Consider the following 14524-nt stretch of genomic DNA (forward strand, 5'->3'; position numbering starts at 1 on the left):
TTTCGGGACATTAGAGTGTCTGCGGTGATTCTGAAGGATCCGCTTCATTATCTAATCGCTGCATCACCATGGACATTCCTCTGGCCCGGTCCCATTACTGGTGGGTGGAAATTTCTGGACAGCAGTTTTAATTGTTGTTTTGTCTTTCCAGTCCTGTTCAACATGCACGACACCGACGGTGATGGCAAGATTACGCTGGTGGAGTACAGGAAGGTAGGTGCTCATCACGCAGCTTATTTTGCACCGATTCCGTTAATCTTTTGTTTTGAAGTGCGGTAGCGCGCGCGCGTCAGACACCCATTACGGATGGCCCTTGTTGCACGCAGACCTGCAAGTAAAACATCTCCACTGCTATCCAATTGGAAATTAATTCGATTAAAGCCAAGATAATTCTTGGCCGTAAAAATGACAGTTTTGCCAAACAAAAGGCGACCTTGAGTCGGGAGCTTTTAAGTTAAGTAAATTTGATTTCTGTCCCGTTTGATGCATGGCATATTTCTCTTTGGCATAATTTATTTTTTATGCATCAATAAGCCACAGAGCAGCCAGTTTGCTCCGTCTGAGCTAAATTGAGGTCAAACATGATCAAAGGAAACGCTAAAACATGCACGGTGTACAGAAAGTCAATTCAATTACATGTTTTTTTTCTGATTATTTTGCCAAGGTTAAACTATTGTGGATATAATGAGTTGTGCTACGTTGTAAAGCTTTAACAGCTACACTATGAAGCATTGTGTACACACTCTCATTGTCAGAAGAAGTGTATAATTAGCCTCAACAGCAAAGGTAAAAAAACAAAAAACTGCTGGATTATGGACCATTAAAGAAAGGAGATTTATAGACAGTGAACGATATTGCATAAGTCATAACAGAAGGGAAGTATTTAGCAAACATTTTTCATTCAAATTAGCCTTTTTTTGGGGTAAACCTATGAATGTGCAATTAATAATAAACATCAAGCAATACTTTCTATAGGAGAGAAAGACAGTACTGCAAGTTAAAAGCTGCACCAGCTCAGGTGATGGCTTTGTTTGGGAAGGAGATACGACTAAAAACAAAAAAACCTTTCAAGAAAAAGAAAAAGCAGTAGTGCACATTGTTGTTGCTCCTGCAGTGATTCCGTTCCAGACGCAGCTTAACAAACCTTTCACAGAATGTCTTCCCGGCTGTGCCGACCTTGCCAGCGAGGGTTTAATTCCTGTTTACGTCCAAGGTTGTCGAGGAGCTTCTATCCAAAAGCGGCACCATCGGGCAGGAGGCTGCTAAGGCCATAGCGGACGCTGCCATGCTGGAGGTGGCGAGCACCAATGTGCCGAACATGGTAAGTGAGACGAGAAATCTAAGCCGTGGAAAGGATTGCATGGTGGCATGTTGCAGCGCCGCAGTAACAGGTTCCTGTCGCTCCAGGGCCCAGATGACTTCTATGAAGGGATTACCTTAGAACACTTTGAAGAGGTTTGCGCTTTTCCTCCCCTCGAAAAACAGCATGAAGAGGTTTTGTGACTTAATGACGGCGTTTTTTTGTCTTATTTTGTTTGTTTATCCGCAGATTTTAAAAGGCCTTGAAATGGAGACCAGGATGCACGTTCGCTTTCTGGATGTGAGCACAACTAACGTATACTGTGGCAAATGACCCACTTGAAGGACTTGCTCGTCAAAGGAGTTCTTTATGTTGCAGTTTTTTTTTTTTTTTAGCAGAACCACCCCTGGCCTTAAAAGAAAAAAAAAGAAAAAATGCTGTTTTTTTTCTTGCACTAACATGTCTGTAAAGAGGAAAAACCCATTAATATTCTTACAACTGCAACATGCGTGTGAGTTTAAGGTTGGAAAACACACTGTACGAACTTACAGAAAAGTTTATTGCTGTATGTTGGGTTCCAGGATCTTTGGAGAAGCCGTGCATGTATTTTAATCCTCTTTCCGGTCTTTTCTTAGTTTTAATGTATTTAATAACAAAATCCAAGTGGGCAGCATGAAGGATTCTCTACTTGAAACAAAAAAGTTCACCTAGGAGATGAAGTCTGATACGAGTGATCGACTATGGTGGGCATTTGAAGACTACTGACACGTACCATTCCTCCACAGAACCAGAATAGACAGATATTTGATGTTTTTACTACTGAAACTGTGCATAATCAACCACTACTGTCACAAAGATCCACTATTTTTGATGATTATTCAAGTGATTTATTTTCCCCTCATTTCAAAACATGGAATTGCAAATAAAGGTGGGAAATAAATCTCTGGATTTCTTTCTTTTTTTTTTTCCTGAAAAAACTGATAATGACATATTTTGTGTGCATAAATTAGATACGGCATCAGATCTAAAAAAAAAACGTCGTTAAAACAAAGCAAACTCGTAGCATCTGAGCAGTTTGCATCCCAACATAAGCACCCGGAATACATTCCTAAAAAGCCTTTGCTTGACAAAGATAGTAAAAAGGTGACTAAAACTGAGCGGTTTGAGAATCAGACAGAATAATTTGTCTCTTGTCGGTTCTGCCCCACGGTCTGCATGTTGTTCGCAGCGCTCAGTGAGACGGATGGGAGCCAGACAGCCTGTCGTAGGGCACCGCCAGGTTAATGTTGTAGTTGTAGCCGTTCGGGTCGATGTAGTCAGACCTGCAGATGGGCAAGATGTGATCCTGTGACAGGGCGTCCTCGGAGAAGTCATAATGGCAGATGACTCCTCTGTGTCTGAAATAATAAAAAAAAAAAACAATAACGTTTACAGCATTAAAGGCTTTTTGGAAATCAGTCATTTCACAATGACAAAATGGGCTTCGGAAAGTTGAAACAAGCAATCTGCAAGTTATATAACCGTACTGGTTATTATTGATTGTGTGGAGGATATTATGACTTTATGCATGGATGGGCAAGATTAGAGGGATTTGGCCTAACTACCCTGTAATTCTCTCCTTATTTTTGTTGTCTCTATGCTAATGGTCAATACCCATGTGGCTGAAACCGCGCATCAAACATCCAGAAATAGATTTAATCAAATAAAAAAAGACATTTTGGGAATTTGATTTGCAAAACCTCAAGAAGAGTGAATTAAAAAAAAAAAAAAATCCCAAACTGCTTCTGTTTTGTTTTAGGAGTAAGTAGATATTTAAGGGACGTCAGGATTAAAGTCGTTTTAAAGGTGTAGAAGGGTGAGACGGTTACCTGCGGTGAGCCGTGAGGTCGTCGTCTGTGATGCAGGCCCCGCGCGGTGACTTGTCATCGGGGATGTTGGCCGTTACCAGGGTGCTGGTGTTGAAGCGAACGTGCCTTACCGGATGCCTTCCACCAAAACACAAATGTATTATTTGCTCCTGCGCGAATCCCGTTTCGGATTATTTTTGTACCCCAATAGAGCCACAACAGACAGTGTGAACAATGCAGTGAGTTATAAACAGAACACTGAACAATTTGAACCTCTCTCTTTGCGCCATCTGAATATTAAACGAATGTGGAAATTTCAGAATTAGACCAGTGTTAATCAATTTTGATTTATATAAAAAGAAACAAATTAAGATTTTACTTCTAATTATTAAACGCTACACATGCATCTTGTAGGTGTGCAAATAATTTGTCAGTATATGACGACTTTTGCCAATGGGAAGAACTTGTGGCACAACCATTAGATGCTCTAATTTTCTGGATGCCATTCTGAAGTCCTTACCTGTTGTGCAGCTCCCACAGCTTAGTTCCCATCCTCATCTCCCAAACACACACCAGTCCTTCATCTCCGCCGCTCACGATCTTCCACTCATCGGCCTGCACTGAGGCGACGCCCATATGGTGGGCGTACAGTGACACCAGAGAGCAGCCGGATCTGAGGTCAAACACCCTCACTCTGCGTCACGAGAGAAAAGGGAAAGATTCTGCTTCATGCTTGAGATTTCAGCAGCACAGGAGCTCTTTTGTATGAGAATAAAATAAGACAGAACAAAAAAAATATATATATTAAGGGCCACCTTTGGAGGAAAGTCATCATAAAGTGAAATCTGTATCACCAATGTATGAGATAAGATTTTCCTTTATTGTCCCACAATGGAGAAATAAGGGTGTGACAGTGGCAAAGACACAGACAGTTACACACACGTTTTAGTAATGATAAAACAGGTTTATCTAATCTAAAGTTAGTTCTAAACCAACAGAGAATGAACTTATCAGAAAGCCAAAAATAAAAGTAAAATTAAATACTAGAGTAAGTATTGGACTATTATTGATAATACGGCATATTCAGGTAAAAAGATGAAAAATTCTAGTTAAAACCAAGGAAAAACAGCTAATTTACACAACAATGTGAGAAGAGATGAAACATGCATGATAGTACAGCAACATCTTGGAGTGGCTAAGGCGTGTGCAAATGCACCGTAGCACCTGAGAGACTAATGATCATCAGATAATCAGATACTATGGAGCAATTATGTGTCATATGGAAAAGCAGAGCGCTGTGTTTTTGTGCATAAATACATCTGTTGGTCTAGTAAGGTGCCCTGATCATTTTAATGGGTGCCATCCAAAACAAAACAAACAAAAAAAGAATGAAAAGGCTTCGCCTTAAAAAAGAAAAAAGAATATTTTAAGGACAAGATACTGTTCTAAGGGGAACGTGTAGAATGGATAGAATAGCCAGAAAAAGACGGAGTGAGGACTCCTGCTGTCCCTAAAGATCCTGCTTTGCAGGAAAGTGGGTGAGGATTGTTAAAACTAATAGATAAAGAAGACTTAACACCCGCCTAAAACAGTCTTCCTGCTTAAAACGTCTTACTCCAAAACTAGAAATCACTTCTTTTTTTTTTTTTTGCAAGACTTAATTTGCTGAAAATCAGGAGCCTTACTACCTTTTCTTTTAGGGAAGAAATACTTATACTGACAAAGAGAGTCAGGATCACCATCAGAACCACAGGATTAATAAAACATACTAAGGATTAAGAATAAGTAATGCATAAAATGCAAAACCGGCACACATTTCAACCAGTGAAGACAGCAGTTGAAACATTAAGCTAGTGCTAAAAAAATATATATAAAAATTTCTAACAAATTTTGATGCTTTCTCTTACAGTTATTCATTTTAGCAGAAAATGTGTTAAAACAACATGGCACAACATTATGATTAATACAATTGTAATTATAATGGATTTCAAAGTGCTGTTTGCTACAATGGGTATAATGCAATAAGGGCAGGATTTTTGCTTTGTGTGTTTCATTAGCAACAAAAGCCCAGGGGATTTTCAGCTCCATCTGTTGTCGGCGTGGCTTTATTGCAGCTGAAAGCATCCAGGACATGACTCCATCCAGGATCAACCTTCTTCCAAGTCTTCATTACCATAATCAAATTTACTCCGGGGACTCAGGCAGATTTCATTTTCCACTATCAAAACTTTTTTTTTTTTTTTTTTAAAGAATCAAAGTTAAATGGCTAAATGGGCATGGTGGACCTGTTTGTCTTCGGCTGGTTTTGCCTGTTTAGTGGCATTACGCGATGGAGACGCACGTTTAAATAATGAGGGATGAACATTACTGGCAGACCACAGGAAACCATAAACCTAATGCTGGAGGCGACCGTCTTTAGTGAACTGTCACTGGCCAGACTCTTCTTCATTAATCAACAGGAAGTGTTAGAGAGGCACAGACAACTCCTGAACAGTTACTTCTCGAAAGCCTGAAGACGTCATTAATCATCCCGAGCATGATGTCTGATTTAGTCTAATGATTTGGAGTTTAAAATCTTCCACATGAGCTATGTTTACTGATTTCCAGTTAAAATGCAGAGAGAGAATATTACATGCATTGTTACAAAACAATCTATTGTTTTGTAACAATTGTTCTATTATAAATAGAACTATTGTTCTATTTTAATCATGTAAAGCACTTTGCATTGTCCCTGTACTGAATTGTGCTATATAAATAAATTTGCCTTGCCTTGCCTTGCCTATTGCTTAAAAAGGCCGTAAAATACCCTTTAATGGCCGACGGAGCTTGAGTTTAATGTGGAATTATGTTCATTTTCAACGAATTTTCAATGTTCATTTTTGACGTTTTATTATTTGATCTATCATAAATTAGGGTTGGGACCCTCAGGGGGACCGTGTGACACCGATTGGGGGTCCTGCAAGGATTTGTTGCTGTTGTGCTAAAAATATATTTCCTTATTTGTGAAACCAATAAAGTATAACTTTACAAGACGTTTTTATACAGGGGAAAGTCTGCACTTTCTTTGTATGAGTTCTTCGCATAATTTTATGACTGTATTCTCATACCCACCCAAAAAAGAACAAGAAAATAAAGACAAAAATAAAAAATAAATCCACCCACCAGAAGGGGGTCACCGGTCTCTGACACTGTAATTTTGGGCGTCATTGGCTGAAAAGTTTGGCGACCCCTGCTTTAATGCATCATGAAGGACATAAGCAAGTGTTTTTTTTTAATATTACAAAGTGGAAGCAGGAAAAGAGAAATAACAATAAACAAAGCGTGGGAATTGGCAAAAGTGGCGAAGTGACCCAGAGCTGTTTGATTAAATACGATTTAATTCTGAAACACCCTGTGAAATAAAAGAGTATTTAATGGTTAGTATAATAATATGAATTTGTAGCAGAGAGGGACAAAATGTGTTGGTATCAATTGGCAAAAAGGGCAGAAATGACCCAAAGCAGTTTGGTTAATGTCTTCTTGGCAACCTGGTAGAATCCTAAAACATCCGTGATGTCTTCTGAGACAAAAGCAAAAGAAAAGAAGAAGAAAAAAAAGAACGACTGTTCAAACTATGTCAGCTGTAAAACCATTTAATTGTTAATATTTTGGTGAAGACCAGATCAGAAATCTTAAGAGAAAAATGTTTCATTCAAACATTTGAGTTCTCCGTTGTATGAATAAAAAAAAAACTTTTTAAAAACTGAAGGAGTAAATTATGGTAATGCTACAATAACTGATTACATAAACGCTTGTTTCATACACAAAACACCGTAGATTTCTGCAGAACAAAGTGCTCTGTTGAACGAGAACCCTTTCGCTAACGACCTCCCGCACTTCTGTTTCCGCTTTATTTTCTGCTCCGATTTGTCTTGTTTGCACAGATGTGTTCTTTTCTTCCACACGGGCCTTATCTGGACACCTCATTCGCTGCTTGGATCTCACAAATAAAATAAAAAAAAATAAAAAAAACGTAGAGTGACAAAACTCATCTGGACAAAAAGAAGGGATCCATTAGGCTTTGGCGTGATGCCACCCTGACAGAGGGCCAAGATCGCCGACTGTCCGTCAGTCTCCGCCGTTCCCATTTGTCCTCGACTCTCTGCTGCATCGGCTGAAGCCAAAGTGGAAGAGCCAAGCTAGACTTTGTTGCTTTTTTTTTGTTTTTTTTTCCCCCTATCTGGATGAAATCTGATCAAAAAGCAAGGAGCAAGAGTTGAAGCCACTGACAAAACAAACTCTTTCTTTGTCTTTGTGCAGGTGTTGTTAATCATAACTAGCAGGAACGGCAGAAACAGAACCTGAACAGTGTGATGTGGTCTCTCCTTCGCTTTAAGCCAACTACTTAACAGCCAGATGGGTTTGGGGCTGAATAGAAACAGCGGGGGCAGCTTTGGATGAAGACATGCCAGGGATTTCTCCTTTCCTGGCATCCTACGCACCACAGCCCCCCCCCCCCCCCCCTAACAAGTGCAGAATAGATGAGAATGGATCTTTTATGTGTCTTTTCTTTAACCGGAGAGCCAAATGTGCCAAGCATGTGCGCATTAGTGCATGAGTGTGTGTCGCTGCTGCTGGATGAAGTCATTACAGCCAGCATTCCCGTCTCTTAACATCCAGTAGGTAATGAAGACAAAGAGCAAAATATCACTCCTCTTAGTATTTCAATGCATCCTTTTTTTTCTTCCTTCACTAAGCTTTCAGAGGCTTCTTTTTTCAAAGAGACACGCAGTCTTGAATGACGCACAAATACAAAGGAGTTCTGTCTTCTCACACATTCTGTAAACACCTGTTCTCTACTTCCAGAATCACCGTGTGAAAACTTACCAGATGCATTTTATGCATCCATGTCTCTCAGTTCTACTTCCCTGAGCGTTATATTCCTGATATTCTCTATCTGCGCTTGTGAGTGTTTCCGTGTCCTACCTCCTGTCTTTGTTGCCGCACACAAGCAGATGAGGAGGGCTGTCTCTCAGGTTGACGCAGGTGAAATCTCCCGGCGAGCCGCCGACACAAATCGTCGGTTTCCCCGTCTCCAGGCTGTAGACGTGGATCTGAAATTCAGGAGCAGCCGATGGAGATCATTTCAGTTCAGACTTGATACGGCATACCGTAAAGTCACATTTTTTCACCCCCTATAAAACAACAGGACAATAATTTCAAACGCACACACAAAAGAAAAAAAAAACCCTGAATAATAAAAAAAATAAGCTGTTTAAAACTACGCAGTCCCATTAGGGGTGCCGATTCATTTCAGTCGACCGTAGATGGATGTAGCAGAAACCTGTAATGAAATATTAACAATAACTCTATATACAGTAATTTTACAATTACACATGATATTTAAAAGTGTGCGCCAGGCTGCATGCAAACCGTCCAGGTAAATTCAGTCTTGTGATTCCACAGCGGTGCCCGAGTCCAGTCCTCCTGAGCTACTACCGTGCAAGTTTTGGATGCATCCCTTCTCCAGCGCACCTGAATCACATAAATGGCTCATGACCAGGTCTCTGCAGAGCTGAATGACTGCAGATGAGGGAATTCAGCCATTTGATTCAGATGTGGTGGAGAAGGGATGCATCCAAAGGTTGCTGGATAGTAGCTCTTGAGGACTGGACTTGGGCGCATCTGTAGTACTGGCTATAAAAAAAAAATGGCCAGAAATGTATACACTGTAGCCTGATTTGGAAATGGACGTAAAATGGAAATTCATCTGGTTTACGTTTAAATTAGAACTTGAACTAGTGTAGCGCAGCAGCCCTCAAAATCCAGCATATCCAGGATAATTGGCCCCTCCAGCGAGTTCTGGGTCTGCTCTAGAGTCTCCACCCAGTGGCTAAAGCTAAGTCCCTACAGAGGACGCTCATTTCCAACACTTGCATTTAAGATCTTTGTTCCAGTCCTCACCTCTGGCCAAGTGACACGCATTAAGACAAAGGCTAAAAACGGCAAACTGGGAGTTTTTCCTGTCAGCTCCTTATTTTTTAATCATTACAACAGACTGGAGCAGCACCTGCATTACTGCAGAAAAGGACTCAGTGAGCTGATTCATGTGGCGCTTCATCCTGGGATCATCTATGAATGGGTGTGGAGCTATTTTAAAAAGTTTGTGTCACGCTGCTAGCATTCTTTAGCATTACTCTTCTAATGGTTTAAAGTAATTTTAATAAGATGCCAGCAAAGCAGCTGGAGAAACTGGACTTTTCTCCAACTGTATGGAGCATGGAGTACTGCAGTGCTGCCCTCCCCCCACATATAGCTGGAGGTGTTTTTACTAAAATGTTATCATATCTATAAAATATCACACCTGCTCGAGCCTAATTATAAAAAAAGACAAGACAAAAAAAGACTTGAAGCGCAGACCCACCCTTGACCCTAAAGTCAAGGGTGGGTCAAGGGAAAACTGTAAAAGTGCGGAAAGCCTGAGTTCTTTTAAATCAAGATTAAAAACACATTTGTTTAAAATTGCCTTCAACTGTCCTAGTTAACTGAATCACCACTTTTTTGTTCTATTTTCTATCTATATTTTATTCCTACTTGCTCTTATTCTGTTTTATTTTGCTATATTTTAATCATGTAAAGCACTTTGCATTGTCTTTGTACTGAATTGTGCTATATAAATAAATTTGCCTTGCCTTGCCTTGCCTAAAGGACAAGCCAAGCCGAGCCAACCCAAAGAAAGAAACAGACAACCTCACAAACTGTAATTAACAAAAGGATATTGTCACCGTTTTATATCTGGCAGTTAACAGATGTGAACTGTAAGTGCATTCAGATTATTCAGAGAACACTGTGAGTGGACCCAAGAAATCAACAGCTATATATTGTGTATATGATAACAATAAAGCTTTGTTTTTATGTTTTGTGTCAAAGCGACGATTTAGTTTGTGTGGCTTCTGGAAAGAATTTCCTTCATCCAGGGTGAGACCAACGTATTCACTGAATAAAACCCAACTAACTATAAATAGACAGTTTGATACATCAGTCTTTTTCTGAATTTGGGTTAATCATAACTCCAGGACATTCTGGGTGAGTCGCTTACGAAGCGGCAGGGAGTGCTAATCAGAGACCTTTAACGCCCCTACAGCAGAAACAGGTGGATAAGAAATCCTCCCAAAATATTCCACTGAGGCAATTTTCAATACAATCACTCAATAAAAATCTATAAAGTTACAAAATACTGCTCAAGAACTGAAAATTTTAAATCCTCATGTAACAGCTACATCCATAATTAGTCATCTGAAGTGGAGATGTAATGGTTGTATTAACTGCTTTACTAAACAGGCACTAATGTAGCACAGTACTAATAACGTCAATAGTGTTGTTTTTGTGTGTGTCTTTCTTGTTAGAAACTGAGATGCATTACATAAGCTGAAGATTTGACGTTTTATTAGACTTCTATTAACTAAACATAGCTTATTGGGCATCTAGCACTCTGCTAAGTAACATGTAGAAAATAGTATTTGGTGAATATGTTCAAGAAGAATACATGTGTACTTAGCTTAATGAGGCTAAAAAGGTGTATTGTAACAGTAACTGCATTCAATGTGTGTGTTTTCTAAATGCTGTTGTCTAGGTATGTTTTACAGTAAATCTCACCACTGTTAATTATAAATACTGTGTCTCTGTTAAAGGTACATATTCAGGATATTGACATCTTTTAAATGTATATGCCCTGGTTGCATACAATGTTTTTCTGAAAGATTATCATGTCCTGCTGGTGTAGTATTTGTTATTTTTTGTCTTTTAAGCTTTGTTTTTGCTCAATTTGTTAGTAAGTATAGCCTTTTCTGTGTATATTTACCATAACAACATAATGTGACCAGGATTAAGTCACTGCACATGTGTAATTCGTCAACAAGACGAAGCTGTAATTTTCCTCTATTTTGTGGAAGGAGGCTTAGAGGAGGACTCACTGGAACTTACAATAAGAGTAGGTTGGGTTTGTCTTCAGCCACGGCGAGCTGACGGTTTTCTACGAGGCATTACAGTGCGGCAGGGACTTATTTAGTAGCTGCGTCAATGGTGACCATTTGGGTTTTTAATAGTTATGCGGTACTGCCGGTAGATGGCGCCACGTCTGTTTATGTCAGCTCATCGCGACGTTGCTGGGGTTCAAAAAGGCAAAAAAATTATTCAGGACATTGGTGAATATGTTCAAGAAGAATACATGGGTGTTTTTTTCTTTCCACTGTCGCTTCATGCTTGCTCAGTATGAGGGATTGCTGCAAAGCCATGGACAATGCAGACGACTCTCCCTGTGGCTCTACACTTCTCCAGGAGTGAATGCTGCTTGTCGGGACTTTGATACAATCAACTGGTTCCCTTATATAGGACATTTTTGACCAATCTGTATAATATGATTGAATTTGACTTTGTAAAGTGCCTCGAGATGACATGTTTCATGAATTGGCGCTATATAAATAAAATTGAAATGAACTGAATTGAAAAAGGACGATCAAAACACTATCTGGACAGATGCTAGGGCTGCACAATTAACTGCATATGCAATATAATCACAATTTCAAAAGGTGCAATTTCCAAATCGCAGAGGTCTGCAATTTTTGCTTACGTAACAATTAATGGATAAGACACGTCCTTTAGGTGTCGGTAATATGTTTACCGCCACATGGGTGGGAAGAGAGTTGCAGGTTGCACACCTATGTTCAACAATGATTGTCCAACTTGCAAAGGTTTTTTCTTGAATGATAATATTCTGATTCATAAAAACAGTTTCTTGTTTTAAATAATCCTTGTTTACAAACATCTTTTTTTACAGGCCATTTTTGTTTCTTGTGGTTAATGCAGAAAAGAGTCAAAATAAAATCGCAATTACGGTTGAAATATATCGCAATTTTGATTTTTGGCTAACTCGTACAGCCCTAACAGACGCTTAGCCGTATTTTATCATAATCAACTGGATTTGGGTCTTTTTGGTATATAGGCATATAACGTGGCTATATACCTTCAATTTTTCGTTGTCAGATCAGAACCAACATGATCGTGTCCCTGGGTGAGGCTTGTAACTAAAAAATAATTTTAGCTTAATTGTATCTTTACCGTTTCCACGAATAAGACTTAGGATTTCTGAGGTGACCCCTTCATTTAAATCCTTGAATTCCCGTCTTTGTCCTTGAGGACGGGCAGTCCGGCATGTTTTAGATGTCTTCCCGAATCCCTAAATCCCAAAGTGCTCCATGTATGAACTTTGTAAGCTAACTAGAAAAATCCAGTTAGCTTACAACCGTACAAAGAAACAAACAAGTATTTGGATTTCTGGTCTGTGAAGCAATGAATCAGAATGGGAGGTTTTTGTGCTAATGGATTTGGGGGTATGTCTGAAGAAGGACGAACAAACCATTCACTCACCAACAACAGCAACTGCCTTACAGTGATGCATGGTGTTGGATCAGTGACGCTCTGGGGCTGCTCTGCTTATGCCACTTCTGTCTGGAAGCTGGAGCTTGGGCGTCAGACTTTTAAACGCACCATGTTCAAACCAAATGACTTGAACAGGGACTTTTCCAGTGAAAAGGTCCTGTTCAAGTCATTTGAGTGGGCTAAGACTCATTCAGATCACTGTCAGAAGTTGGTGTCTTTCTGTGCATTATGTCTGCAGCCCTAAAGATGCTCATTGTGAAGGGTTTGAATAATATTGAGACTCCAGTATTACTTAAAAGGTGGTATTTTGAGTTTAACCTGAAGAAACCACTTAGAATATTAGTTGTGTTCAGCTATTCAAGTTGTCCATGTATGATTTGTTTCTCACAAACTGGTGGTCATTTGTAACTTTTACCAATAAGTTGAATATATTTATAAAATGTATATGAAACTAAACTGAATTGAATAAATCTCAAGGAAAAACAGGGCTAGAATCATTTCCTCCAGTATTTATCACCTAAACAGGCAAAAAAAAAGGGTGAGTCTTAAACTTGCAAAACTAATTAAAAACTGTGTGATGATTAATAATGGATATTAGCGACTAAAATTGCTGTTGTAAAGTATATTGCAGATTAGACAGATGCTAAAAACTGGATAAAATGCCTCGTCAGAAGGGTAAAAGCACAGAACCACCTACACACATTAACTGGAATGAAAGTTAAAGGCAAACTTGAATTACCGTCTACTGCAGCTTGATGCGGCAATAATCTTTTTTCATACAAGTTGCAATGATGTCATCTGGTGCTGGCCTAATTGATCAATTAGCAGCTGCTGCTTTCTCATCCAAACGAGACAGAACAAACGGGTTAACCGCCAGGCAGAAATGTCTTTGACTAATGAAACTGAGTGAAAAAAAAGGAAAACAGAACGGAAAAAAATGGAAAGAAAGGGAGCCAAAAGGTAGAAGGAAAAGGAAAGACAGAAACCGAAAGCAGGGCAAAAAAAAAAGGTGAAGACCATTTAAAGCAGAGAACTAAAGAAGAAAAATAGAAGGAGACAGGCTATAAACCTTCAGAAAGGTGCCAGCAGTTTTTGTGTGTCCCTGTGTTCGGGCCAAGCGGAGCTTTAATTGTGCCCCACCCCGGGGCAGAGCCCAAATCACACCGGACTTCGAAATGACAGCTTGATAGGATTTGGACAGCGCAGAGAGACTGGAACGCAGAAAGAAGGTCCAGCCTGCTGTTCTCAATGAATCACAGCATAATTAGGAAGATAATTTTATTAAATACGTCCCCACCTCAGCCACTAAAATGAAGAACTGTCACGGAGAGAGGCAAAGGCTGATTTGTGATAGTACTGGGGGCCGTTCAAAGAGCAGGAAGAATATTAGTAAGCATGGATACAGTGTGGTGGTTAGGCTAATGCTCTCACTGGAGCTCTGCTATTGAGGCTCGCAGACAAAAGAAACTCTAAATTACACTGGCATGTTAATGTGATTACTTTCCATGCTTTTAAACAGATGACATTTATAAAATCGCTGCTGCTCCTCGGAGAAATCTTTCCACTTTGCCATCGCCACTATCTCTGAACTCATTAGGCTTAACTGCAGCAGTTACTCTTATCATAGACCAGAAAGGAGAAGTTAGAAGCTGCGGTGGACCAGGTGTGTGCATAATTTCGACTCCATAAAATAATCGAGCAACGGCTTCCTTAATCACACCTATCTGAAGCTGAACAGAAGGATACGCTTGTAGGACGCTGAGAAAAGAAGTTTAGATCTGAAGCCCAACCACCGCTTCCGCGCGACGCAACACTTCATTACCGTCTTCCACAAACACACACATCTGGAGCAAATATGGGCTCAGGGCCTCATTTGGTTTAGACACCATGTGGACAAACAGAGATTAGCCCACTGAACCAGATGCACAATTATGGCAGGCTTGTGCTTTCACGCTACTCG

General features: G+C 39.8%; 2 protein-coding genes across 2 annotated transcripts in view; one reads left to right on the forward strand and one right to left on the reverse strand.

Moving 5' to 3' along the window:
* tesca (tescalcin a) overlaps positions 1-2241 on the forward strand; it is a 10996-nt gene extending 8755 nt beyond the window's left edge. The window contains exons 5-8 of the mRNA XM_012849650.3: positions 152-213; positions 1214-1321; positions 1408-1455; positions 1550-2241. Coding sequence (XP_012705104.2) covers positions 152-213; positions 1214-1321; positions 1408-1455; positions 1550-1633 — 302 coding nt within the window. The 3' untranslated portion in view covers positions 1634-2241. The remainder of the gene's footprint in view (positions 1-151; positions 214-1213; positions 1322-1407; positions 1456-1549) is intronic.
* fbxw8 (F-box and WD repeat domain containing 8) overlaps positions 1841-14524 on the reverse strand; it is a 35102-nt gene continuing 22418 nt past the window's right edge. The window contains exons 8-11 of the mRNA XM_012849648.3: positions 8113-8240; positions 3668-3841; positions 3169-3285; positions 1841-2697 (exon numbers count right to left, since the gene is read on the reverse strand). Of these exons, the coding sequence (XP_012705102.3) occupies positions 2532-2697; positions 3169-3285; positions 3668-3841; positions 8113-8240 (585 nt within the window). The 3' untranslated portion in view covers positions 1841-2531. The remainder of the gene's footprint in view (positions 2698-3168; positions 3286-3667; positions 3842-8112; positions 8241-14524) is intronic.

Source organism: Fundulus heteroclitus, chromosome 12 (assembly GCF_011125445.2).
Source record: "Fundulus heteroclitus isolate FHET01 chromosome 12, MU-UCD_Fhet_4.1, whole genome shotgun sequence".
Lineage (NCBI taxonomy): Eukaryota > Metazoa > Chordata > Actinopteri > Cyprinodontiformes > Fundulidae > Fundulus > Fundulus heteroclitus.